At 48.1% G+C, this 27,463-nt stretch overlaps 1 protein-coding gene across 32 annotated transcripts in view; it reads left to right on the plus strand.

Annotated features, from left to right (window-relative positions):
* SORBS1 (sorbin and SH3 domain containing 1) overlaps positions 1-27,463 on the plus strand; it is a 229,659-nt gene that overhangs the window by 178,100 nt on the left and 24,096 nt on the right. For 24 of the 32 annotated variants that reach the window (XM_037050873.1, XM_037050870.1, XM_037050874.1 and 21 more), the window contains 8 exons: positions 1,912-1,961; positions 10,140-10,312; positions 12,996-13,081; positions 16,659-16,826; positions 20,912-20,958; positions 24,248-24,362; positions 24,503-24,628; positions 26,196-26,390. In XM_037050873.1, coding sequence (XP_036906768.1) covers positions 1,912-1,961; positions 10,140-10,312; positions 12,996-13,081; positions 16,659-16,826; positions 20,912-20,958; positions 24,248-24,362; positions 24,503-24,628; positions 26,196-26,390 — 960 coding nt within the window. The remainder of the gene's footprint in view (positions 1-1,911; positions 1,962-10,139; positions 10,313-12,995; positions 13,082-16,658; positions 16,827-20,911; positions 20,959-24,247; positions 24,363-24,502; positions 24,629-26,195; positions 26,391-27,463) is intronic. The other 8 variants (XM_037050884.1, XM_037050887.1, XM_037050891.1 and 5 more) reach the window with 1 other exon arrangement.

Genomic DNA, 27,463 nt, shown 5'->3' on the forward strand with positions numbered 1-27,463 from the left:
CTCTGCACAGCACGAGGAGGGTGGGGGGTGTGAGAGCAGAGGAAATAGCAGGGAACAGGCTGATTAATTGGTGTGAAAATCAACGAATGGGGTGGGGAACAAAGCAACTCCAGGCAGCCCAAACAATGGGGACACATTGCATGTCACAGAAGAAAGATGGGGAGGAAAGTCAGTGCAGAGGCGAGATGAAGGATTCGGCTTTAGGTCATTTATTTTTGAGGAGCTGGCTGGGTATCACATAGGGAGTATCCGGTAGACAGTTGGAGACATAGACTGGGTCTCCTGGGAGAGGCAGGGGCTTACGAAGCCCATGAGAGTCTCCCGAAGAGAGGTGGTGCCTGGCGTCCTGCAGGAAATGAAGACGCTGGACCCAGGGGTAAAGGAAAGGTTGAGCGAATGGAAGAAAGACCGGCAACTACTGAGGGATGTGGGTGAAGGAACGGGAGGACAGGGGAGGGTCAGGCAGAGAACAGCTCTGCGATGTGGGGGGAAAAAAGTGGTGGAGTGAGAAGAGAGGGCGAGAGCGACCCAGGCCTCCAGAGAGGTCCCGAAGTAGACTCTGAGGGAAGGTCCGTGGGTTTGATGACCAAGAGGTTTCAGGAAACTTCGGAGGTTGCTGGGTGAGTGCAGATGGGAGCTGCAGTGGTGTGGTAAGGAACCAGGGGGCCCCCAGGGGTGCAGCACTGATCCAAAACACCTGGTGGTGGGAGGCAGGCAGGGGCATGCCCAGAGGACTCGGCAGGGTCGGACAGAAGTTTTTCAACGTGGAAACCTGGGCATCGTCCACAGAGGTGGGCGAACACCCAGAGTGGACAGATGTCAAAGGTCAGATTCAGGAAGAGAGGGTAGGCAGGAGAGACCAGGCAGGCAGGCAAAGGGCTGGATGGATGAATGTGGAGGTGGGAGGGGCACCTCCTCTGAGGAGTAATGGGGAGCAGAGGGAGCTGTCCTCCTGAGGCCGAGGTGCCCGCAGAAAGGACAGGACCCAGCGGGAAGGGGACCTCTCACCTGTCACCTCCCCCCTTCCACTTCTCCCTTTCCTTGCTCCTGATTTCTCTCCCCCAGATACTTTGTTTTCCTTGTAATGGTCATTAATAGAGATAGGAGTATCTTTAAAAGTTAACTTTTTCACTGATTTATCCAACCACCACACTATTTTTAAATGCATGTGTGTCGAACCCTTTGCATTTTTCTCTACGAGACAACAGAATCCCTAAGCTACACAATTATGTTGCTTTTTCTCTGCATGTAGTTCTCAGTTGTTTTCTTCGTTTTGCATAGTAGCATGTAATCTTCTGAAATGTTCCCCACTGAGGCTGAGATGGTCATGAATAGCTTTTGTAAAACTGCATTTCTCCCCCTCTTCACACTTCTACATCTGCAGGGGCAAACGAGTGGTCCAAACTCCGTGCATTCTGTACCTGAAGCTTGGGGTGGCTGTCTCTGGATGTGGCATCTGGGGTGCATGAAGGAGTCTGGTGGGTTGGCAGGGGTGTCTGAAGGTCGGGGTGCACTGGCGCAGTGTGTGCTGTCCATGCCACTGATGCGTGCCAGCCAGAAGGTGGGCCCCTCTGCCCAGTGGGCGCCTCTGCCACTGGGCCCGTGGTTGAAAGTACAGGCAACCCCGGAGGCCATCTCCCAACCCAGCCAGAGAACCTTGGCTGTAGCCGCTGGGGTCAAAAGACCAGAGACAACGAGAACACCCCCATGCCCAGAAAGCCTCCTTCCAAGGAAAAGACACCACTCCTCACCAGCACTGAGCCCCTTCTCCCAGGGGTCCCCTTCTCCCAGGGGTCCCTGTCCAAGTCAGCAAAGGGAAGGGGCTTCTCTTTTCCCTTGGCCTGAAACATCTGAGTCAAAATAAATCATATTCTCTCTCTCTCTCTCTTTTTTTTTTTTTGACATTTACAGAGCTCAGCAGTCAGCCCCACTCCGGAAATTTCTGCAGAGCCTCCTGGATAGTAAGTGGCCACTTTGTTTACATGACTGAATGTGTGAAATGTCAGAATGGGAAGGAGCCCGTGTGTTGGGCCCAAGCGCGTTACATTTGAAGCAGCGTAGTGGCTTTGGATGGTACATGGTTTAGTGATAGGCAGCAATTCCATTCTAGTCTCCAATTTTTTTCCTTCCGTTTTCTCCTCCTCTTCAAAATTAGTTTTGTGATGTTTCATGTTAACTTTGATGAGTTTTCCTGAGTGGTCATCTTTACCTTTAGAACATGAGTGCATCAGCCTGAGTTTAGGATGGAAGTTTACCTCATTTGCTGATTCTTGTGGGGAGGAGGGGTATGAATGTATAAGGGCCTGGCGCAGGGACGGGCGGGGCCGAGGGGGCTCGCTGGCCTGATTCTCAGAGGTGTGGCTCTATTTCCCCATTCCAGTTCTTAGGATCCCCCTGGGTGGTGTGTGCACGCCTCATTCATGTCTTCATGGGGCAACCTTCCCCAAACCATCCTGCATCCTTTCCCCCACATCATCCCCCAAACTACCTGCTAACCCCCCTGCATTCTCTACCAGATTCTTTGTCTCAGAACTTTGCCACGCAGCTGCTGTCCCAGCTGAAAGTGGTTCGGTGCTGCCTGCCCTGCCCTGCCCTGCCCTGCCCTGCACACACAGTAGATGACAGGCATTTTTGCTTGTCCAAGAAGACCCTCACTGAGCCTATCTGTACCCAGTCTCACGTTAATACCTCTTGTGACACTGACTTTTGCTGTGTCCCTGAATTATGTTGCTGCATTTTTATAACTGTTAATATGTCATGAACTTCTGAGGGCAAGGACTGTACCTCCATTGTGCCTGGCGCACCCCGTGAATCTGGGGGTTTGTTGTGGTTGGAGCGGTTCCTCCTCCACTGTCAGATCTGTGGCTTATTCTTCGAATAAGGCAGGAAGGGAGGCAGGAAGGCTTCCTGCCATTCTTCGTGTGGCAGGAAGGGAGGCACAGCTATTACCTGCTCCACTTGGGTTTGGCAAATCCACAGTGAGCAAAAATCACCGGCTCAGATGGAAGCCTGACTTGATCTGATGCTGAGTTGATGCATATTGATGGCAAACTTGATGGGCACTTGGGCGTTTTGCGAGAGCAGTTTCGTTGGAAAGTCAATCTGCTGGGACTGGAGGAGTTCACTGGGAAACTGGGAAACCACCTTAACCCTTTTAGGGCAGTGACCAAATCTCTAACCAGATCTATTCTGTAAGTATTTCTTCTATAAATATTTATATTAATTATTTTGATTAATGTACCTCAGAGTGTCAGATGCAGTTGAGATGATGTGTTGGGACAGTGGCTAGGGGGACAGCTTCCTATCGGAAAGGACAGCTCCATCTGGAGAAGGTCGAGTGCAGAGTGTCCGCACTTGCAGTGGGATTGGTGATCAGGCCACCAGTGCGACAGAGCCGGAGTTCAGCTGTATCATCCGGACTGCCCCCTTCTCCCTCCACTTTGGGTTCTGAGGCTTGCTCCGTGTTAAGGAGCTAGCTGAACTCATAGGGCATGTGGCGTCAAGGGTGAGGGGTCTCAGGCCTTCTAAGCTCCCAGAGATGTGCTGCCAGGGTCGAAGACCACCAGGTGACCTTAGGCTGTCTGTAGATAAAGGGCTTCCTTTATAAGGAAGGCTCCAAGCAAACTCTCCCTGGTCCTTGAAGGTCACTTGCTTGTCAGTGACAAAGCTTGACATGTCTTCAGTTCTGACTGCCCAATGCCTGACATTTCCAGGATTGAATCAAGTTAGCCCCATTGCCTGGTCTCTCCTCTCCACCTCCTCACCCCCATCTCCCTGAAATGCCCAGGACAAAAAATGCACTGGTTGCAGGTGGCCAGCTCATTGAATTCCTTAGTTCTGCTGGATCTGGGGCACTATGCTAGGTATTATAACAAGAACATAAGAAATAGTCCTTTAGTAGTTTGGGTGGGGGGTAAAACACACACACACACACAATGAGTGCTAGTGAATAAGAAGGCAAAATGGCAGGTGATTGAAGCAGACTGTACAGATTAAAAGCAAAGAAAGCAGTGCCCACGGGCTGTCAGAGTCAGGCACACAGGTCTCGAATGAAGTGGTGACTTGAATGATTTATTCAGCTTTTACTGGGTGCCAGGCCCTGTGCTTAGCACCTTACGTGATTCACCTCATTTAGTCCCTTCCACATTCCAGGATCAGGTGTTATTTTTAATCCTCATTCGAGGGGCAAGGGAGCAGGCAGTGCAATGCCCAAGGCCCCCAGCAGGTATGTGAGAGAACCGTCCGAATCTTGTCAGACTAGCCCCCGTGAACTTCTTGGGCAGGGGACTGGGGTTGGCAGTATGCGCTCACCTGCACTGTACTGATTCAAAATTGGGTGATAAATTAACGCAAAGCAGGCTGCAACTTACTATCTTTGGAGTGACTGAAAAAAAGGCAATTTAGGCAACTATTTGTGCCATCGTTGGCAGGATAGAAGGGGACTAAGGCATACTGCTTAAAAGAGCAAACTGCTGTCAGACTGAGTATTCGTGTACATAAAGGTATTCGATGTTTTAATTTACCAAGCACTCTTGTTCATGCGGTCGAAACAGGTCCCAGAGACCTCTGTTCTTTCAGCCCCACCTGGCTCACATGAAATATTTGGCAGGAATAGAGGAGATATTTTTTCCTCTGGCTATTCTACCATTTGGGGATCTATCAGTAATTTGAGCGTGGTGTTCTCCCAATTTGTTCGAATGAGTAAGGTTTCACGTATTTGGAATCGGTGAGGAGCTCAAGTGCGTCGTCGGGAAGCGCGTGATCGTGTTTGCTGGACAAGTGAAGGCATCGAAAGGTCCGATTAGCTAGAATCCAGCTTGCTCAGCACCCAGGCAGGCAACTTGTGGGCTGAGTCTGGCCCCTTTCGTTCGGACAGAAATGAGCTGTTAAAAAGAACGTTGGCGAGATTTGACGTAACCCGAGGACTTAAGAAAGGGGAGTTGTGAATGACTATTAAAAGAATGTGGGAACAGCAAGGAAGAAATTCACCCTTTGTCCTAATGTTCTAACATAACTACCAGTCCTTCCTCTCAAATAATACATTTTTATAGTTGTGATCACAGCGTATGTTCAATGTTTTACTTCTGTAGAGTTAACCAGGCCTGCAAACCAATAGTTCAGCCTACTCAGTTTCATCATTGCTTAGTATTGATCAGCACGAATACATTCTTTGCCTAACCAAAGAGCTTTACTCTATATGGCCAGCAGGTGGCACTCAAGAGCTGCTATTTTCCTAAGTGGTAATGGTACACTAGGAAAAAAAACACTTTTCCCCTTAATCTAACTGAAGCTCAAAACACAACTCATTACTTGAAGAACTTGATGAAATATTAGAAACTTCCCGAGGCTTAAAAATATGTCATAAATCTATGTGCATGTAGGCATTTAATTTTTTGGAATCATTTATTCCACTAATATTTACTAAACAACAGGGCTAGGCACCAGTCACACAAAGATTGATCAGATAAATTGTCTGCCCTCAGGGAAAAATTCGAATATAGTGGGGAGACCGACTTGCAAATAATGATCAGAATCCAGCACAGCACCAGCAATGGTGGGACCCCAGGGGGAATGAGTACCTCTGTTTTGTGGAGGAGGAAAGGTGGCCTTTATAGAGGAGGCCATTAAAAAGTGAATAGTAACAACATGACATTACAAGTAGAAAAAATACTTTTTTTCATGTGTTACAAAAGGCTAGAGGATGCAGCTGCGCTCTCTGGATTGCCTAGAGCACCCCTGCCCCCCGCCCTCCCCCCCCATAGCCACAGTTCCTTTTTAGTTTCTTCCTGAAAACACCAAATGGTTTTGAACAGTGAATTCCATGACGCTGGAATTCCTTTGTCTGGTTTGTTCCTTATTGATTCTCCACCCAGGAAAGTGTTTGACATGTAGTAGATGCTCAATAAATGCTTGTTAAATGAATAAAATGAGCCATGGAATGACGTGCTAAGATCATTTGTAGAACTGTCGTTGGCAGTGGTTTGCATAAATAGTCAGTGGGAAACAGGGCTGGAGACTGGGGGCATGATGGAGTGCGCACTGCAGAGGTGTGGGTGAGCGGGTGGGGTGGTGACCAGGAGGTGGAGGAGCAAGGGAGGAAGGGTTAAGGTGAGCTGTGTCGAGGACAGGGGGTAAGCAGGACTTGGTGACTGACTACATTTGGGGAGCAAGGAGGGGGAGAAGGAGGTTGATTTTCTGGGCTTTCTGGCTTGGGAGATGGGAGGTGGAGGAACAGAGCTGGGTTTGGTTTGGGACATGTCAAGTTCGAGATGCCTAAGGAACATTGAAGTGGAGCTGCCTATAAGGCAGCTGAATGTGTGTGAATAGAGCCCAGCAGAAAGGTCTCCATAGATAACAGATGGGAGGGTGAACGTTTAGGACAGTCTCCCCACACCTAGTGGTTTTGCAGATGAAGGGAGTCGAGGCTGAGAGAAACTGACTATTTCCCAGTCTTTAAGAGGAGCAGCTTTGCCTCGGCTGACCCACCTTCCTTGTTGGAGTCTGGCTGGGATCCCAGCTGCCAAGACCCCGCCCTCCTCTTCCAGAGCCTCCAGTCAGCACAACTGGCCCTAAAATGATTGCTCTGTTCTCTCGCTCTATTCTTCGAGTGAGTGTGTTTTTCTTGAATCCCCTTGAAACTCCGCAGCCAGCTCTGCATCTTGGCCAGGGGGTAAGTTCTCTTCCCTGTCCCCTCCTGGCTTGCTCTTCCTCAGCCAGAGCTGCTGAGAGCTTCTGAACTTGACTTGTTTTGTTAAGTAATCAGTGCCTCTCTCAAGTGGGCCCGAGGCCACTTTTCTCATCCTCTCTGATCTGTTTGAACACAGCAAACACCCAACAGCTCCGTGACCAATGACAAATGCCTTCTCCACTCTGGTCCTCAGTTTCCACCTCTGGTGCAATGCACAAATGATGTCTGCCTTTCTCATTAGGAGAGCTGATGAAAAACATACATTTATTGTCAAACAAACAAACACTGTACCAGACCTTTTAGATACTGTTTTTAAACAAGTGGCAAAGTGTCCCACATCTGGAAAAAGCTTGTTGGCTTTGGTATCAGAAAGAAAACAATTGGCCGTAGCAAATCCAATCTGAGAGGTTTCCTGAGGGCTGGTTTGTCGTTCTGGTGGGGAAGCAGGGGGAAAATGGTGATAATGGGTGGAATAAAGCCAGAAAGTGGCAGCGGGCGGGGGAAGGGGGCTGGTGGGGGTGGTGGGTGAGTTCTGACAGCCGAGGAGGGAGAGGAGGTGAGGTCAGCAGCTACATTATGGCCGAGAAGTCAGGAGGAGCCAGGGCAGGCCCGTTGGATGTCCTGCTCGAGGCTGAGGCAGTTGAAAGGACAGCAGGGTAGAAGCCCCTGTCGGAGTCACTCGGTGTGAGCGAGGTGTGGTCTCCCCACACCAGGGCTTTGGAGACTGCCCCCTCACAAAAGCGCCCTCGGTCACCACAGCCGTCGGTTGGAAGACTAGAAGACTTCCGCATGTGGATCCTTTTTGCGGTTGGGATGTACAAAAAGGAGAAACCTGGGGTCAAGCTGAAGGACGAGACCAGAAAATGCAACCAAAAAGAAGAGGGTGGACTGTGGAAGGGAGGTTTAGGGAGGAGGCAGATTTACTTTTCATTAGGAAGTTCTACGTGAAAGGCAGTTTAGATGAGCTTATATTTATTTAAATTGCTGTGGAGTGCCACACCCTTGCAAGTCACTGTTAGGGGTCCTCCTCTAGCCTTCTGACTAGAATTGATGGCTTTTGTCAGTCAGAACTGGGGACATCTGTGAATGTCCCTGCAGGCAGAAGCAGGAGAGCCCAAATCTGTATGGGTGGCAGGCCTTGTCCTTAGGTCTGGCCCCCAAGCCTGGGAGAGTCAAGGCTTTTTGTCTCTAGAGGCAGGAATAGGCCACCCAGGCAGGGGCCTGGACACCAGGAAGGACGGCCAGCCTGGGTGCCTGGGCCACCCCCAGTGCCTGCAGTCCTCTTCTCCCCACTGTTCTGATGACTCTGTGGTCAGTGACCTCAGGAGCTCAGAGCCCTCAGTGAACATGATACAGTTCTTATTATATGTGTGGAAGAATTTCTAAGTACGTAGTTCCACAAATCAAAACACATCCTTAATCAGATAATGTGTGCCAGTTTGCTTTCAGAAAATGGGACCTTTCATTCATTCAACAGATATTTACTGAGTGTCCTCATAGATCCTATAGTCAAGTGGGCTTTAAAAATCAGGGCACAGCCTGGGGAAGGAGACGGCCCCCTCCTGGTCATTCCGGAGGTTTCTCCTCTCTGAGTGGCACCCTGGAGGCTGCTCTGTAGACTCAGTTCATCCGCCTGCTTTTATGTTCTCATCTTTGGGGGTTGGTTTTCTTCTCCCTTAGGTTCCCAGTAATGATCTTCTGTCTTGGCTGAGGAAAGGGGGAAAGCATCTGGTCACCTGACCTAGGCCTGAGAGAAGGGGGAGGCACCAGGGGAACCCTGGCCGCCTAGGTAATCCCCTGACATAAGGCATGCGAAGCCCTTAAAACCAGCCCCGTGTGGTCCAGGTGAACTTCACCTCCCTGAGGTGGAGACACTGCCTGTTAGTCTTCATCTGTTTTCTGTTTCCAACTCTTGGGTTCTGCAGCTGCTTGTCCCAGACATCCACTGGGGATGGGTTCTGATATATGTGGAGCTGGAGTGTCCTCGGGCCCCATGTGCTGTGCTGTGCTGTGCGAGCCTCCACAGCTACCAGAAGTGTTCTGTGAAACGCGGCTGAGAGTCCCCTCCGGTGGCCCTCTGAGCCATGGCTCAGGTTGCGGCCACTCCGCTGAGCTGTGCCTGCGTTGACCAGAGCCCCAGTCTCTCAGAGGGGCTCCTCATCTGAAAATGGAAAAAGTGGGTTTGCTTGTGAGGGTTAGAGAGAGCATGATCATCAGGCACTTGGCACAGTGCTCCCCACATAGGCCATCTCACCTGGTGGTGTGTAGGGTTGCTGTTGCCATCATTATCCATGCCCATGGGGCCCCAGAGGCTGCATGAGCTGTAAAAATAGTCCCTTCCTGATTGATGGGTGAAGGGAAGGGGATGGGCAGATGCGCGATAAAGCGACGCGGCCCAGTGTGCCTTGTAGAACGGGGTGGGGGAACACATGGGAGTTCTCTATGGTAGCTCCTTACACATTTCTATGCACTCGATAATATTCATGATAAACTATGGGGACGAGGAAATTCCATCAAGCTGTTCACATCTTTGGAGCTGAGAAATCCGTATTGATACCAGCAAACTGAATTCAGTAGCATCGAGAAGCAGCCTCGCAGAAGCCCGAGTGCTTCCGTGGGGAAGAACCCCTCCCCTGTCTGAGTGTGTGTGTCCGTGAGTCAGGGTGGCCGTGCGTGAGGGCACAGAAAACGGGTTAGGGGAAGGGAGGGGTTCATTGAATACATGCTCTTAATTTTTTTTGTGCCCCACCTCATTCCAAAAAGGATTTGTGGTAACTTGCAAAAATGCCCGGAACTTCAACAAGATAAAAACAAACGAAAGGTAGATCAGTGAAACAATGATATACGTGTCATCATGTTCTGAATATACATTTTGAAAGAACCGGGTGCAAAATGTGGCTAGCATAATAAAAGCACAGAGAGTCCCAGGTCCCTTTTCCACTTGGTGGCTGATTTTCCTGAGACTCAGGACAGCCGGGCTCCCTCTTTTCATGGTTGATTTTAATGCTCCATCAGCCAAAGAAAAGTAGCCCAGAAAAATAATCCAAGTGATGGACTCGGAGTCGCCAACACTGGCTGGCAACATGTTGGAGGCTCCCCTTATGCCTTTGACTGCCCCGTCTTGTGTGCAGCCCCTGGGCACCCCCCGCCCCATCCTGCACCCCTCCTGCCCTCCCCGTCCCCCTGCCCGCCTCCTAGTCTCATCTCCTGCCCTCCCGCCCCCAGCAGCGTTTCTCAGTTATTCTTTGAGAGCACAAGCGCAGTCATCATCTCAATCAGGGCGCATGTCTAAATAAGAATGTTCTTTAGAAAAAGCGGCGCTTCATTAGCCAGCACGTGTGTTTCTTATCCTCAGCTGGAAATGGGCGTTGTAGAAAAATGTTAAAAATACTAACGTCTGTTCTTTTTTTCCCCCTCTTCCCTCTTTCCTTTAAAATTCCATTGTTCTTAGTATATATTCTTCCAACTTCCACGCAGTGAAGAGGGAATCAGATGGGGCTCCCGGGGACCTCGGTAGCTTGGAGAACGAGAGGCAGATTTATAAAAGCGTCTTGGAAGGTGGAGACATCCCTCTCCAGGGCCTCAGTGGGCTCAAGCGACCCTCCAGCTCGGCCTCCACCAAAGGTAACTGAGTGAAGCCTCAGGCCTCTCGCCTGTCCACCATAATCGGGGTGTCTCCCAGCCACACTGTTATCAGGGTGTTGGCAGTGGGTGAACCTCCAGCTACTGGGATAACTTTTGCCTTGTTCAGGTCCACTTCCAGGCCTCCGAGCCCTCTTATGTCCCTTCCGCTAGTCTCTCACCGGCCATTTTTCTTTCTGGTGTTAATAGTTTTCCTTCCTGGAAACCCCAACCTTGCTCTCCCTGAAGCATCTCTCTCTGTCTCTTATTTTTTTGTTCTGATTCCCTTTTCTTAGAAGTTAGCTGAGCTTTAGCCCTTCCTGACTCTAGCAAGGTGGCCATTTTTTCGTTGCATCTTTGCACCTGCTTTGCAGCATAGATTATTTTGCTTCTGGACATCAACTGGAAATTTTTTAATAAAAAGAATCCTATTACAGATGAGCATGTTACCTCTCCTGTTTTGTTTTTTAGCAGCTTTCAGCTTTAACCTAATGGGTCTGTTTATTTTATTCTGCATGCTTTCCAGTGGATCGTAAAGGTGGGAATGCTCACATGATTTCTTCATCTTCAGTTCACAGCCGAACGGTTAACACTAGCAATGCGTTAGGCCCTGTGTGTAAGCACAAGAAACCCCTGTCTGCTGCAAAAGCCTGCATTTCGGAAATCCTTCCCTCCAAGTTCAAACCCAGGCTCTCTGCTCCCAGTGCTCTTTTGCAGGAACAGAAGAGTGTCCTGTTGCCATCAGAAAAGGCTCAGAGCTGTGAGAACCTTTGCACTTCGGTTTCTTTGAATGATTCCAAGAGAGGGCTCCCCCTCCAGGTCGGGGGGAGCATCGAGAACCTGCTCATGCGCTCCCGGCGGGATTACGACAGCAAGTCCAGCAGCACCATGAGCCTGCAGGAGTATGGCACCAGCGCCAGGAGGCCCTGCCCTCTCTCGAGAAAGGCTGGGATGCAGTTCTCCATGCTCTATCGGGACATGCACCAGATCAACCGAGCTGGCCTCTTCCTGGGATCCGCCTCCTCCTCCAGCGTGCGCGATCTTGCCTCCCACTTTGAAAGGAGCAGCCTGGCCTTGGCCAGGGGCGAGCTGGGCCCCAGCCAGGAGGGCCCGGAGCACATCCCCAAGCACACTGTGTCCTCCCGCATCACGGCTTTTGAGCAGCTGATTCAGAGGTCAAGGTCCATGCCGTCCCTGGACCTGTCCGGCAGACTGAGCAAGTCCCCTACGCCTGTGCTGTCCCGGAGTGGCCTGACCTCAGCCCGCTCTGCCGAGTCCCTCCTGGAGTCAACCAAGCTCCGGCCCAGGGAGATGGGTGGGATGAACCCTGGAGGGGTCTACGCCTCCCCGACGTGCAGCAGTATGGTGGACCCCGCCCTGGGCTTCAGGGGCCTGGTACCTGCAGAGCCCCTTTCCATGTGCTCCGACGAGCTCGATCACTGCTCAAACATCTCCAGTGACAGCAGAGAGGGCAGCAGTGGCAGTGTTCATGGAGACTTCCCCAAACACCACCTCAACAAGTGCAAGGGCACCTGCCCAGCCTCTTACACCCGCTTCACCACCATCCGGAAGCACGAGCAGCAGCAGCAGACCTCCCGACAGCCCGACTGGCGCCTGGATCCCAGAGGGGACAGGAGCACGCTCCTCAGGAACATCTACCTGATGAGCCCCCTCCCTTTCCGATTGAAAAAGCCCCTCCAGCACCACCCCAGACAACCTTCCCCTGGGGACCTCTCAGTCCCGCCACTGGGCTGGAAACCAGACCTCCCCAGTCAGCCCCATCAGGATGAGCCCCGCTCCAGGGGCAAGCCCTCGGTCCCCAAACGTCTGTCTTCAAGGCACACCATGGCCAGGCTGAGGCGGACCTCAGAGCCCCCTCAGGAGAGATCCATGGTCCCCGAGGACTGCCCCAGGGCCTTTAGTAATGGAAACTCTGTGCCGCACTCAGACCGCGGTCTGGACAGAAACAACAACCCACAGAGTGAACTGGGACCATCCCTCGGAGGTGGCATTTTGTGTATTTGCCCAGTCTCACCTCACCTGTCTTTCCACCTTGCTTGCTCTGTCCTCTCCTCCTGTGTGCTCTTGGTGCTCATTTTCTGGTCCACCCTTTGTTTTCTGTTTGTTTTGCTTGGCAATTAACCATGGCTCGTAGTGGCTGCACTTCTTTAAAAACAAAGCCCCCCATGTCATTCAGACTAACCACCAAACTCTGTTTCGAAAGAAAAATTGGCCGTTTAGCTCATCTGAGAAATTTGCTCATTTGAACCTCTGAGCCCCTTGCAGTTTGCACCAACCCCAACTCACCCCGTGGTTTTTTGAGAGGCAGCCTCTCTCGGTGGCCCTGTGTGTGTGTGTGTGCGTGTGTGTGTGTGTGAGTGTACAGTGTGTCCCTGTGAGATCCTGCACGCCTCTTAGCAGGGACAGTTTTCAGAGAAGGTCCTCTCTGCTCACCTTTTGCTTTCTAATGAGTTTTCTTTGTATTATGCTAGTTTACAAGTAAGTCCAAAACGTGGGGAGAACTTGTTTTGTTTTGTTTTGTTTTCCTTCTGAATTTGATTGTTGATCATTGGTCTGAACAATTGTAAAAACCTGAAATTTAGAATGGATGAAAGGTGAACTCTTTTCCCAGTCTGGTTTCCCACTAAATCTTTGCCTGTTTTAATTCTACTTTGTTGTTTTGAAGATTCAGAATCACCAAGACATTTTATACCCGCTGATTACTTGGAATCCACAGAAGAGTTCATCCGAAGACGTCATGATGATAAAGAGGTAAGTGCCATCTCCAGTATCTCCTGGCTCTCGCACACATAAAAATATGAAGGAAGTAAACGTTCTTGATACCTATCAGACAGGTGACGTGGCCTAGCCACTGGAAGGAAATATTGGCAATGTCCGAAGTGATGTTGTATTTATATGACATAGGCTTAGTCACTTCCCTTTTGTTCCACTCTTCCAAAAAGTAGGAGTGATGTTCCCAAGGTGCTGGGTTCTAAATGCGATGTCAAGCCCGTACGGCTGCCCAGGAGGCTCAGGAAGAGGTTACCCACCCTGGGCCGCTCTTTGCTCTTTCATCTCTCCCCCACCCCCTGCCTGATTATTCTCTAGGGAAGTCCACCCACACGCTTCTCCTGTACTGCCCCCCACAAAGCACAGTTCGTGTTGGGAAGGATGCAGTTGGAGAAAAAGGAAACTGAAAACCAGTAATGACCCTGATACATGCTGTGAAACAGTTTGAAGTTGCCTTTAACTCGGAAGAAGAGGGGCGCCCCAGTAAACGTTGGTGGATGCCCACCAAGAGCTTCAGGAAGCAGCCCTTTCCTGACGGCTGCCAACGCGTCTCATACTGCGCTGGGCTGGAAAAGTAATGCATTTGGGGATTTAGGAAGAGGTCATTCTATGCATCAGCCAAATGGACAAAATCACAAGCTTTTGTGGTAATGCAATGTTGATAGGAGGCATGCTTTCTAGCTGTTGCATTCCCCGGGAGAAAGGGTCTTGCAGATGGAACACACTGCAATGCCCATTTTCCTGTGATGAATTAATTAGGAGGTGGAAGAATTGCTTTGATGAGATAGCCTGAGAGGAGGGTGTTCATGTCTATGCACTTTCCTTTCCCTATAAAGTCTAAAGCCCTATGTTGTTCTGTTTTGTTGAGTAGTTTCAGAGTTTAGGTGGGCTTTTCTTAAGCATTTAGAGTAAGGCCAACTTTGAGGAGAGCTAGACGATAATCATCACTGCCAAATGGTGAGACAAAAGCCAGGAAAGACCACAGCTCTCCCCTCTCCAGGTACTACAGACACTGTTCAGTAGGGCACTTGCACGTGTCCATGGGAAGAAAAGAGTGGAGGGATTTGGTGTACAGAATTATGTGTAATAACATGGACAGTGAGTGTTCATGAGGCCACAGAGCAGATTCATTCCGAGTCAGCATCCCTGAGGGACAAGGTTCCCACCTGTGCAAGCCCAGACTGCTGTGGTAGAAGGCGACGTCCCAGCTTACTAGTGAGAACCGTAGTGCCCACCGTGGCAGGTTTTGTGATAGAATTCTGCCGGCCACACAGGAGGTCTGTTTAACTAAGTCATTGTCACCACTGGTCTATTAAGAGGTACATTCAGAAAGGGAGCATCTTTTTAACTGAATAACACGGGCTCAAAAACCCTTACAAACTTCCTGTCTTTATCCATGGTTTCGGCTTATGTGGTTCAGCCATGGGAAGGATGGGTTTACTGAGATCAGCTTCAAGCACTGGTTTGGGAGCTTTGCTCCATTCCCTGTCCACTTTCACTGAGTTTGTGTAACCCTGCCAGAGCACAGGGGTATGGCCTCAAGCATTAGTCCACTCCCACTGATATGAAAAAAACGCACTTCCCAGTTAATGGGGTGTCAATCCTGGCGTTCTTCTATGCAGCCGCTGTATTATTTAACATTGATGGTAATGGCATTTCAGGAAAAGGTAATGTGTTGGTCCTCAGATAGAGGATAATGGAAGAGACATTAGTGGTCATTTAGTTAGTCCCCTTGTTAGTTCCCACAGGGTAGCAGCTTTCCAGGGCCACCCACCCCGTTAACTTGTACCAGAAACCAAGCTAGAAACCAGGCTCCATTGTGCTTTGCAAAGCACTTGATGTCTTTTCTTCTGTAATCTTTTTTTTTTTAATTTTATTTATTTATTTATTTATCTTTAGAGGGGAAGGAGAGAGGGAGAGAAACATCAATGTATGGTTGCCTTTTCTGCGTCCCCTGCTGGGAGTTGGCCTGCAGGGAACCAGCCTGCAACCCAGGCATGTGCCCTGAATGGGAATCAAACCGCAATCCTCTGGTTCACAGGCCTGTGGTCAATCCACTGAGCTACACCAGCCAGGGCCCTCTTCTCTAATCTTTACAGCAACGTAGCTGAGCACTGGAAATCCTATAGCCATTTGATGAGTTATTACTTTATTATTTGTAGATCCTGAAAAAAAAGAGGAAAATGGGGCCTACTGTCATTTGGGACTAGGTGTCACTTGAGGCATTTAATTACCTGCTGGAAGAAGACTAATGCTTTATTAAGAATGTAAGAATTATCCATTATAGTTAATGCTTTTCATATAAAAATTTTAATCTCAAGAATGTATGTTTGGTATGGAATAAGAAAACATTAAAATTCTATTCCATGGGGCCGTTTCAATAGGCAATGAGGAAATGAAACATTTTGTAAATATATCATTGTTTAATTATTTTAAAAGACCTTTAAAAATGGAAATAGATGGCTTGTTTTCTTAATTTAGGAGAGAATATTTCTTCAAAATCCAAGTACCATTATTTTTAGTTTATCTTCTATATTTATATTAAATATATAAATATTTATTCTACATCGTTCACTTAAACTCAGCTTAATTTCACCTAACAAAGAAATAATTAAGTTTAAAAGTCTTAGGAAGAACCCCGGCTGGTGTGGCTCAGTGGATTGAGTGCTGGCCTGCGAACCAAAGGGTCGCCAGTTTGATTCCCAGTCAGGGCACATGCTAGGTCCCTAGTAAGGGGCAGGTGAGAGGCAACCACACATTGACGTTTCTCGCCTTCTCTTTCTCCCTCCCTTCCCTTCTGTGTAAAAATAAATAAATAAAATCTTTTTAAAAAATATAGCAGGAAAGTAACTGATGCTCTCTGTCAGTCACATACCTAGCCTTGTGCTAAGGCCTCCTAAAAACTGTACCCAGAGAAAAGACTGGCTGATCTAGGAGAAGGGTGCCATGTCTTCTGAAACGGGCAGCTCCACTCTGCCAAGCATATTAGAGTAGCAGACATGGGAAGCCCAAAACTGACCCAGTCACCATAGACCCACAGAATAAAAGCCCATAGCAGGTTTAGCCCATAGGCCTGATGTGGGCGGAGGAGTCAGCCAGCCCTAGTCCCACATGGGGACACTCTGTGGGAGCTCATCACTGCCTAAGTGAGGTAAGGATAGTGCTTCCAGCCTCCCACCCCCAGCCCAGCGTGCTTATGAATGCCCTGGATTTATCCCCTGGGTCACCTGGCCTTTGCCACCCATGTATAAGGAAGTAGGAGGCTTTGGGCTGCGTGGGGGGCTGGTTTGCAGACAGTATAACTCTGGAATTCATCCATGCCTGTGCCCCAGTATTCCCCGGGTCTCTCCTGTGCGGGGCTGTCTCCTTCCTGCCTGGAGTGGCGTGGAGAGGTGGTTATAGCAGGACATGGTGGTTGTGGCCCCAACCCCTGCAACATCTAATCCTTAAACTTTCCTCCCCATTGACCCAGCACCTTTTGGGTAGTAGCTTTTGTTGGAAGCTTTCCTTTGCCCTGGACCAGATGATTCACTGCCCATTTTATGCGATTTCATGGCAGAAACTTTTAGCGGACCAGAGACGACTTAAGCGCGAGCAAGAAGAGGCCGACATTGCAGCTCGGCGCCACACGGGTGTCATTCCAACGCACCACCAGTTTATCACTAATGAGCGCTTTGGGGACCTCCTCAATATAGACGATACGGCAAAAAGGAAATCTGGGTCAGAGGTCTGTTTTGGTCGCCTCGATCTGCTGCTTGACCCAAAGCCACATTTGCCTCCCCTCTGTAGGCCAGATTAGTCCTCCAAACAGCATCTGTCATCCCGGCTTCCCTTAGGCTTGCTTTGGCTCTCTGTGGCTGGTCTGTGGACATGAGTCCCATCATGCCCTGTGCTCTGTATGTTCAAGCATGCCTGGCTGTGGGACCGGGTCTGCTGGCAACACCCCTATGCATGCCTAGAGCATCGGCTGCCTTCATGCGTCCAGTCCTCCACATCCTGCATTTCATCATGATACTGTGTTGCCTGTGCATTCCGCCTAGAATCCTTCTACCTTAGTCCATGTGCGTTAGTGGCGCTGGTGCAGATGGTGACAACATTCTTTGAAGAGATGGTTGAGAGAAACATAATACAAAAGTTAGCTAGCAATGCATTATTTATACTGACTTCAAAATTTAGTGACATTAATATTCAGTCTTTTACAATGACTTAGTGAACAAAATGTTCAGTAGTACCTAACCCTCACTGGCGAATTTTGAAACTCAAAGACTTTTGCAGTTCGGATAAGCTATGGAGGGCAAGTGTTCTTCGAGAGACATTTCTTTGGTTCCTTTAATTTTAACATTTGTCAGCTGAGATTATGAAACTGCCGTAAAGCAAAAATATTATAAAGCAAACAAAGAAGCACAAACCCTGAAGTGATTTTCTTCAGGCCTGGCCTCCTACACTAAGGTCAGCACGTTGCAATCCCTGTGCCAGCCAAAGGCTGCGTCTTGCGTCAGGGTTTGTTTTGCCATGTGACCCCTCAGTGGCCCTGCTGAAGGTTAGCTCCTTTTAGGAATGTGTGTGTCCGGGCTTGGGCAGTATGGAAATGAGTGACACCCAAAGTATGTACAGTTTTATAATCTTTCAGTATAATAGTGGATTAATATTCATATTACTATCTTTTGAGTGACAGAAGCAACACTGGCCAGTTGTCAAATTGTTGTCTGGGAAGAAGAAGCCAGGTTCACATAAGGAAAGCTAGGGAGGGGAAGGAGACTCTAAAGTGATGGAGGGAAAGAAAATGTCATGAGGAAGAGGCAGAAGCTCTCAAGTGTGAATCAGTTGCAAGGGCAGGACAGCCTCAGGTACCAGCTCCTGTTCTGAAGGCTCTGAGGATGTTTGGCCCTCATTCCCAGGCCTGCTTGCTTGCAAGTGATGAAGAATACAAGAACACACAAAGGCACCCCAGGCCTGCAAACTCACACATATAGGCAAAGCATATGAATGAAAATGCAACTGGAGTAGAGTAACCACTGACAGAGGCCAGCAAACTGCCTAACCCTCGCTGCCTCCCATCCAGAACTGTGATTCTCAAACTTGAGCGTATCAGTATCCCCTCTGGGCTTGTTAAATACAGATAGCTGGGCTCCCTCCATAAAGCTTCCAGTTCTGGGTGGGGCCTGAGAATGTACATTTTGAACCACTTCCCAGGTGATGTTGGTGATCCCAGTTTAGGGACCACACTTTGAAAATCACTGCCATAGATGTTAACCAACAGACATGAGAAAATAGACACCAACAAGTCCCAGGGGCACCGCGCTGTGTAGACATACTTCAGTAGACTTCATTAGGTAGACTTTGGCCGACACTAGTTCTATGCAAGACCCTGTGGGGAGGCAGAAACTAGACTCAGATTATGCCCTTGACAAACTGGTACTGTAGCGGAAGAGACACCCAGTTCTCTCTGATGCGGTAAGTAATACAGTGTTGTAGGAGCCAGGTGGGTTGGGCCTCAGGGAGGCACAGGAAGATAAAGAGGGAGCCAATGCTTTGTGCAAGCAATGAGGACTCAGGTAATATATCTCGAGATCAAGGGAATTAGTGTTTCTCAACTTTGAATAGTATATAGATTCCCTGTAATGAAAAAAGAAAGTTCACCAACCCCCAGTATTGACCTAAGCCAATTTGCAAATTAAATGGTAAAGGACACACCTACACAGCTTTATTAATTTAAGGATGGGTCATATCATTTTGCCTGAAACTCAGTTGCCACTCCTCATGTGCAGTTGGTGCTGTTTTGGTATAAATTTTTCAAGTTCACACAGCTCTGTGGCTGTCATGGGGTGACCACCAACTTATTGGAGTCACTATGAAGTTTGTCCTTTCAGTTTTGGTCATTTGACCTTCTCTTGTGAACTTGTCCTTTTTCTCTAACCCCACATCCGTCCTTTTATTTGTCTACAACTGATACATTATGCTCTTAGGTCACAGACAGACACATGCAGGCACTGAAATTGTGTGGCATTGGTTATAAGGTCATCGTTCAGCTGACCTCTAATATGTGTGTGTGTAGGTAGAGAGATGGAAATATCAGTGTGAAATGCAAAAATAAAAAATTCCTGTGGTGAATTCATGGCCCTTAAGAAGATCCCTACAAGATCCCACCTTGAGGATGCCTGGTCATTTGGGGTATATCACTGAGAGATTAGGATCTAAAACAGAGTGATGAAGTTTTTCACTACCATTTTTTTTCTCACCTGGAGTCTCCCATTTTTCCCTTCTACTTGGGCCATGCCCTCTAATATTGAAGGGCAAGTATGTAGTTTATTTTTCATCACATTGTTCCCCTAAACCAGAAAGTCATGGGGTCAGAATTATATGGGCAACTGTAAACAGCTTGCTCACATGATTTCTTTCCCCTACCCTTCTGTAAAAAAAAAAAAAAAAAAAAGTTAATTAAAGTAACTACCTTTTTTGCTACAATTTTTAAAATTGTTTTTTAAGTACAGTTTTCTGCCTTCCCCTGCTCCCCACCCCCCTAAACCCCGCCAGAATAACTACTTTTGATGGTAGGGAAGAAAGATCTGCAAATACATATAAGTAAGTAAGATGAACTTTTTTTTTTTTTTTTTGCCAGAATTGGGAATGAAATTCCAGACAGAGAAGGGAGTTTACATGGGGTGTAGCAAACAGACTTGCCTGAGGGGAAGGGGAAGAGTGTAATAAGAGATAAAGGCTGTTAGGTATGAGTCGGGAGAAATTACCCACAGGCCTTAACCCACCTCAGGAACTGAAATTTGANAAGTAAGTAAGATGAACTTTTTGCTTTTTTTTTTTTTTTTTTTTTTGCCAGAATTGGGAATGAAATTCCAGACAGAGAAGGGAGTTTACATGGGGTGTAGCAAACAGACTTGCCTGAGGGGAAGGGGAAGAGTGTAATAAGAGATAAAGGCTGTTAGGTATGAGTCGGGAGAAATTACCCACAGGCCTTAACCCACCTCAGGAACTGAAATTTGATCTGAGAGACAGTTGAGAGCCTCAGCCAACTTCAAAGCAAGGAAGTGATGTGATGGAGGCATTTGAGGAATGTTATTTGTGCTCCTGAGTGATGGTAGATTAGTGTGACCAGCATTGAAGTCAAAGGAAGCTTTGTGCCTGTGAACTGGAGGCCAGACCTGAGCCGGGCTGTAGAAGGGTGGAGGGTGAGGGAGGGTTGGCGTGATTTTAATGACAGACACCATAAAGAAGGGAAGCCTGGATCCCAGGGCAGTGTCCAGGTCTGGAGTTCTGGAAAGAGAGGGCTACCCAATAGGAAGGGAAGCCTTGGAGAAAGAATGAGCTTAGGGCTCACTTTATCTGGTTTTTTGAATGAGCTCACAGATCACAAGAAACGTATGGAGTTGAAGATGAATCATGGTTTCCTCCACTTGCAGATCGTAATTTAAGTCAGGTGAATGGAAAATGTAAGAGTAAGACAGTGATAATTCAACAGTAATACTTTTGGCTGACTCCGGTTTTGTTTTTTGTTTTGTTTTTTAATAGTCGTGGTCAGCTTTGGGGAATTATAGCACTGGAACTTTGGGACTATCGTAACCATCTCTTCCCCAAACCTGGCCCTCCTCAGGGAGAGTCTCATGCATGACATAGTTGACCAAACACCCACCTAGTGTTTTGCTAGAGTCAGACAGTGGAATAGGCCCAGATGTACACACCAGAATGAACTGGTTAGATTGACTTTTTCTGCTTTGCTTTCTGGAAACTCGTGAAAATGCCCCCTTTCCACTGTACATGAATTGTGATTTTTAACCTGATGTTGTTTCTTGTGTTTAGATGAGACCTGCCAGAGCCAAATTTGACTTTAAAGCTCAGACACTAAAGTAAGTGCCATTTTAACTGCCTCCTTGAAACACAGAAGTTCACTTATAGAGAAGAATTGGAGAAGTAACAATGATAAAAATCAGTGGTGTGTGGAGTTTATCACGTGCTGAGCACCATTCAAAGGGCTTCGCGCTGCACTGCGCTGTTGCATAGGTTACGCTGTGATCCTGAGAGGTCGCTATGACTATTTTCCGTTTGTATAGAAGGGGAAACTGAAGAACTGCAGGGTTAAGGAACCGGTGCACGCTGACCAGTGATGGAGTCAGGATTCAAACCCAGGCAGCCTTGTGCTGGAGCCTGGGCTATTTCCACTTTGCCATCCTGCCCCCTCTTATATAACGATTCAATTTGCTTGATTAAGTGGTGGCTCAATCTGACCCACCCTTTCCATGGAAAGAACCAGAGCCAGTCTCTAGGAAAATAACTTTACCAGCATTGCTACAACATCCTGAGAGGTTAAAAGCTTGTAGGAACCCACAGGAGACCAACATTTCTCTAAGTATGTTTCTCTCTAAAGTATTTCTCAAAAAGAGTCTTCCATCATAGAAGCGAGTCTGGGACCCCTGCTTACTGTGCCTATACCTCCCACGCATTCTTGAAGAGATACATTGCTATTAACATATTACTGGCTCCAGAAGTCTTTCAATGAAGAAAGAATCTCGAGTAGCTTATTTAACCCAGTGTCACCTAAATTTAAATGACCAATAAGCCTTTATATTTCCCATGGAATGAAATTTGGGGAATGCTACCAAAGACGAGGGTCCAAAAGAATTAAATGGAATTAATTTTTAAGCATGGATTAAAAGGGGCAGTGAGTTTTCCTTGGCAGCAATGGCCAGCAGCCATCTCGTTGTCTGGTGATGAGGGGCAGTGTTTCCCACCCTCAGACGCCAGGAGCTACTGTGTGGAGGCTGCTCGGCTGTGATCTCCTTCAGCACAAAACCAGACCACAGTTTCCAGAACCTGGGCCCAAACCTGGTGCCCTTGGGCGTGTAATTGCCCCAGTCCTTTAGCCCATCAGCTAACAAGAGGTGGTGGCATCAATGTGCCAGAAAAACTGTGGGCTTTACGGTCCCGACTCTGCCACTTACTGTCTCTGTGACCATGGGCAAGTCCCACCTCAAATTTTCTCATCTGTAAAATGAGCATAAAAATGCCTCTAGTGCTTGGCAGAGTAGCCAGGGTAATATAGCTACAAAACATTTTGCACGATGTAGTGAGTCAGTACCCCCCTTTTTTTTAACCAGAGAGGGTAACTAAGATTTATAGAATAATTTGTAGTTTAATCAAGTAGATGCCTTCTCCTCTCCTTTTTTTTTTTCAGTGAGAAAGGTCCGTGTAATATTCATCAAATGGTGTTGTATTGACAATATTGCATTTACCTAGACTTCATTTTTAAAAGTGTGAAAACTATTTTTTCTTTAGAGCAACCCTGTCAAATCAAACAGGTGAGAAAGCTGAGGTAGGCCGGACTGGTCACCACTTAGCAGCACGGCCAGTGCGGGACAGAGGGCTGCTTGCTCCTGACTCAGTGCTTTCATCGCCCTTTTTAAAAAGAGCAAATGGCAGATCCGTAGACCTGGGTCTTTCAAACATCTTCGGTCACTGGGCTCTATTTTTTCCCCATGGTATATTACTCAAACAAGTGTTCTGTGGAAACACTCAGTTCAACAGATTCTTTCCCACGGAACTTCTTTCCACCTCTGTTCTGCTGACTTGTTACCATCGGCCTCATCATGAGGTTCTTTGGGAGACCAGGCTGTGGTCCACAGTGTGGGGAAGGATGGCAGTCCTGAGCACCTCATGGTGCATCTCCTTTGACCATGAATGCACACCTCTCCTTCTGGAGAGGCCTCTTCTCACCTGTCTACAGTGAGGGCATTAGGCGCCCACCTGCCTGCACAGCTGCAAGTCACTTAGGGGAGCAGCGTTGGAGCCCGCAGACCTCCAGCACAGGTGGAGATGCTGAGGGTCTTGCTCATCATCTGTCCATAGTAGAGTGTAGAGGGAAGGGTGATTTTATAACACTACCAAGGAGGGCTCTGGTAAAAATTTGGCCAAGGACACTCCTCCTTTCAGAGGCAAATGCCCTGGATCCCTTCACGCGCCTCTTTAGGACTAGAAGCCTTTCTCCCAACGTGAGACCCACAAAGGCTGCCTTGTTCTTTCATCCAGCACAGTGCTGACTTTGTGTAAAGTTTTCCAGCTGTGGCCCCATTGTTTGGCCAGGATCTCTCACATACCGTGGGACTTCCCAGCACACGGCAACGCAGACACCATGCCCCCAAGTTGCAATCAGAGACCTTTCTTTCCAGGCACAAATGGAAAAAGATCTAGGTTATTTTTCTTTTAGTCAAGAAAATTTCAAGTTACAATTTTTGTTCTCCTTTTAAGTCCTCATTTTGTGTACAAGTTTATTTGTAGGACTCCTAAGGAAAAAAAGGAGTCCTGATTAGAAGTTAACATCATCATTGTTGAGCAAATAAAGGGATGGACATGGAAATGTTGGAAAAAGCATGAAGAACATTTAAAGATCTACTTTTCTTTCCAAGATCCCTTAATGGTGAAAAGGAAGAGAATTACCAAGTGTCAACCATATGACAGGCACTGTGCTGGGTGTTTTATTTGCACTTTGCACTTTGTTGCTGAATTCTCCAACAACCTTGAGTTAACTCCTATTTCAATAAAGTATCTCAGAGATATTGAGGCTTTTGCCCAGCGTTCCTGAGCTAGTAGGTGGTGTGACTGGCATTCAAAGCCAGAGCTGCCTAATTTTAGAGCCTTGCTACTACACAATGACAGGTAGTGAAACAGGTGGGTGAGTGACGGGCTGAACGGATGGAATGATAGAGGACATTAGCATATGAGAAATACTGTGGTGGTGATTTGAAGCAGGGGAGGCAGTGAAAGTATCTAGAAGGAAACGTCATTTGGTGAACATCAGTTCAGACTGTTGAGTGTATTGCTGTGTATTAGACAAACATTCCGAGCGTAGGGCAGCATTCACAAAAGAGACACGAAGAAAACTGCAACAAACAGATAAGGCTTCTGAGCATTTTCAAGTGTCAGTCATTTGAAAATTAACATCCACCCTATGAAAGATTGGAACAATGCCAATGTGAAGTGATTTTCCATCTAGGAGAGTTCTCAGTCCCAAATATGGAGCCCACGGTTGTGTGCTATAGTCCTCTTGACCCCCCTCGAGGTCTCTTCTCGCTGAAAGAACTACGCTTCTTAGTATTACACATATTGGAACATCTGCTAACATGCATGACCCTCTGTTGACAGGGAGCTTCCTCTGCAGAAGGGAGACATTGTTTACATTTATAAGCAGATCGATCAGAACTGGTACGAAGGAGAACACCACGGCCGGGTGGGCATCTTCCCGCGCACCTACATCGAGGTACCACTGCTCCTTCTTTTTCTCAGGGAAAAGCCTGGTGGTGTCCAAAGCACCATTTATTTACTGAGACCTTGTGTTTTGTTTCCTCCTTTTCTCCCATGTCCCCGCTCTCTTCTCGTTTACCTCTTTCCCTTTCTCAGCTTCTTCCTCCCGCAGAGAAGGCTCAGCCCAAAAAGTTGCCACCGGTGCAGATTTTGGAATATGGAGAAGCTATTGCTAAGTTTAACTTTAATGGTGATACACAAGTAGAAATGTCATTCAGAAAGGTAAGCCACCCACTCATCCCACGCTTCAGGGCCGTTGTAGGTGGCACTGTCCTCACAGCAGTGTGGCTCTCTAGTAACACTTCGAAGATGCCCGCAGTCGAGGGTAGCAGGGAGGACAATCGGAGAATTTTCTGAGGTGAGGTATTTTGAAAATAAGCCCTAGGCTAGTGTCTGAGTTTAGGTGCACCAAGTTCGTTGAGTGAAGGCAGTATTTCTGGAATCTGAGACCCCTGTTGTAAACCGTATCAGTCAGCATTTATTGAGCACCTAGTGATGTGGCAAGCACTGTCAAAGTGACTGGGTTTTACGTTATAGTGGTATGGCCTTGTTGAGAAAACCAAGTCTCTTGACACCAGGAAGAGTTTGAAAAACTTTTGAGGTCAAAAGTCACAGTTTATCAACTGTGTGGCTTTTAGGGACTGAAATCATTTTTCCGAGCCGTCGTTTCTTCGTGTATAATTTGAAGTTAAGCGGCTCTCAGAGAGCTGTTGGAGGAGGACTACATGAAACCACAGGTGTGAAGCCCCCCCACCCCCGCACCCCCGCACCGCACGTGGCATCCAGTCGGTGCTCAGGCAACAGGAGGCGCCAGCGATACGCTCACTATGATCGCCTCTGCGGAGCTCAGCGTGCTCATTCTGAACACAAGTGAGCGTGCTGTGAGGGACACTGTTCTTCCCAGGAATTCGAACACTCTCTTTACCTGCCACGGTCTCGGGCTTGCTAAAGTTAATGGAGTTGCTGCTTTTGTTTTGAGGATTGAGGGAAGTGAGCCCATACCTTAGATAAAGGTGAGTCCCTTCTAGAAGAGACAGACCCTGAAAGCAGCCCAGTTGCCCAATACCAGGAGACCAGTGGTTGAGTCGGTGTGTGTGTGTGTGTAGGTGCAAGAGGGTGTCCGCACGCGTCCATTAAGCTGGGTGACACTGTTCAGAATGTAGAATGACATTTCTTGATAAAGAATGAGGCTCACTGTATGTTGTTAAGAATAAAAAAGCAAGTTGGAAAGGGAAATACCACGCATACTCAATTTTTGTAAGAAAAAATATGTGCCAGTCTAATTCACATGCGTAGAATTCACTCCAGGAAGTATGTATATCAGAATATTCATAGTTAACCCCGAGTGATAATATGGGTAATGATTATTTCTGCTTTATGTTTAATTATGTTTTAATTTTTCTATAATGGTATAGGAAACAGTAAAGTTACAAAAGGGAAGAAAAAAGAGAACCCCTCCCCCTAAAACCTTTGCCTTCGGGAAGTTTGCATGTCTGTTTTGCACTCGGTCGGCCAAAACCACGACACCTGCTGGCCAGCTTGGGGGGATGGACCTGCCTTTCTCCTTTACTGAAATATCTCACGACCAAGCTTAACTCCCCAGCATCTAGGTAGCTTCACTGCTGTTAGTATCTCCATCCCAGTGAAATTCATTCTTTCCCTAGCAAGATTTTTGTGAGCATAGACTGTAATGAACCAGCAGGATAGCCCAGGATACAGGTTGCAGGCAGGGCCTCACGTGTGCTGAGGCCTAGTGGGACGAGGACCTGCGCCTTGCCATATCTTACAGGGTGAGAGGATCACGCTGCTTCGACAGGTGGACGAGAACTGGTACGAAGGGAGGATCCCAGGGACATCCCGGCAAGGCATCTTCCCCATCACCTACGTGGATGTGCTCAAAAGGCCACTGGTGAAAAACCCGGTGGATTACATCGACCTGCCTTACTCCTCCTCCCCAAGCCGTAGCACCACTGCGAGCCCACAGGTACCTAATCTTCTCCTCACTGGTTTTTATAGTCATCATGACAGACCCACCGTGCTCACGGCACACGCCTCTTGCGGGTGGTTCTTCAGCACTGAGATCAAGAACCACCCTCAGCAACGTAAAATATACACACTGAGGCCTGTTTTTATGCGTACAAATGGCATTTTTCACACACTTGGCTGGAGAAGCATTATCTCAGGGGAAAAGGAAGAGCTCAGGGTGATTGCTCTGGGGATAAGGTGACTAGGGAAAGAGAAGTCAGAGCCTTTATCAGTGTGTCCAAAACTCTGTACTGGGAGTACCCAGTGAACTGGTGGTCGAGGTACCACTGCTGAACCAGACGTACTGTGGCCCAGTGTGGTTCTCTTACTCATTTTGTTGGTCAGGCTGGGCCTGCAGAAAATAAAGACCCAGAGTCTTCTTTGCAAGCAGAAACCAAGTTGAAGACGTAACTTATAGCATCTCTGTCTATAGTGGGTTGAAAGGAAGTACATTTATTGTAAAATATTTGCTTTCCTGAACATTAATTATGAGCAAATTTGTTTTAAATGTAAGTTATTCCAAACCCACCCCCACTTTCCCAAAGCCAAGAGGAAATGAGGACCTTGGGCTCAGGAGAGGCCTGGTGGGGTGACTTCTGTCGAAGAGCCTGACTGGTGGTGCCCCTGGAAGTCCTAGGGAGGACAGCCCGCAGAAGGGGAGCAGGGCCTGGGACCCAGCATGACAGCCGGATGGGGCCTCTTTTCTCTCATCCTCATATCATTTTCTCCTCTTCCAACCTCCCACTGCTGACCCGGGAGGGGGCTATTGGCAGGCTTCCTGCCCATCCAGGTCCATATTGTGTGATCTGTGGGGACAGGGTATGAGACTGGTGCAGGGTATTCCGCTTTGTAATGTGGGGAACTCAGCTAGATTTTTGGCCTGACCGTAGCCAAGCAAGACTACCAAGCAAGCTGACTACGCTGCTCCTACTCCCCCCTGAAAGAGAGAGTAAAAGCCCAAGGGAAGGCCAGGGCAGTGGCAGGCCACCGTTTTTCCCTCATGGCTCTGGGTCAGGGCTTCGGTGGCAGACG

The sequence above is a fragment of the Sturnira hondurensis genome, unplaced genomic scaffold, assembly GCF_014824575.4.
Source record: "Sturnira hondurensis isolate 20B ecotype Veracruz unplaced genomic scaffold, ASM1482457v3 Scaffold0006849, whole genome shotgun sequence".
NCBI classification, from domain to species: domain Eukaryota; kingdom Metazoa; phylum Chordata; class Mammalia; order Chiroptera; family Phyllostomidae; genus Sturnira; species Sturnira hondurensis.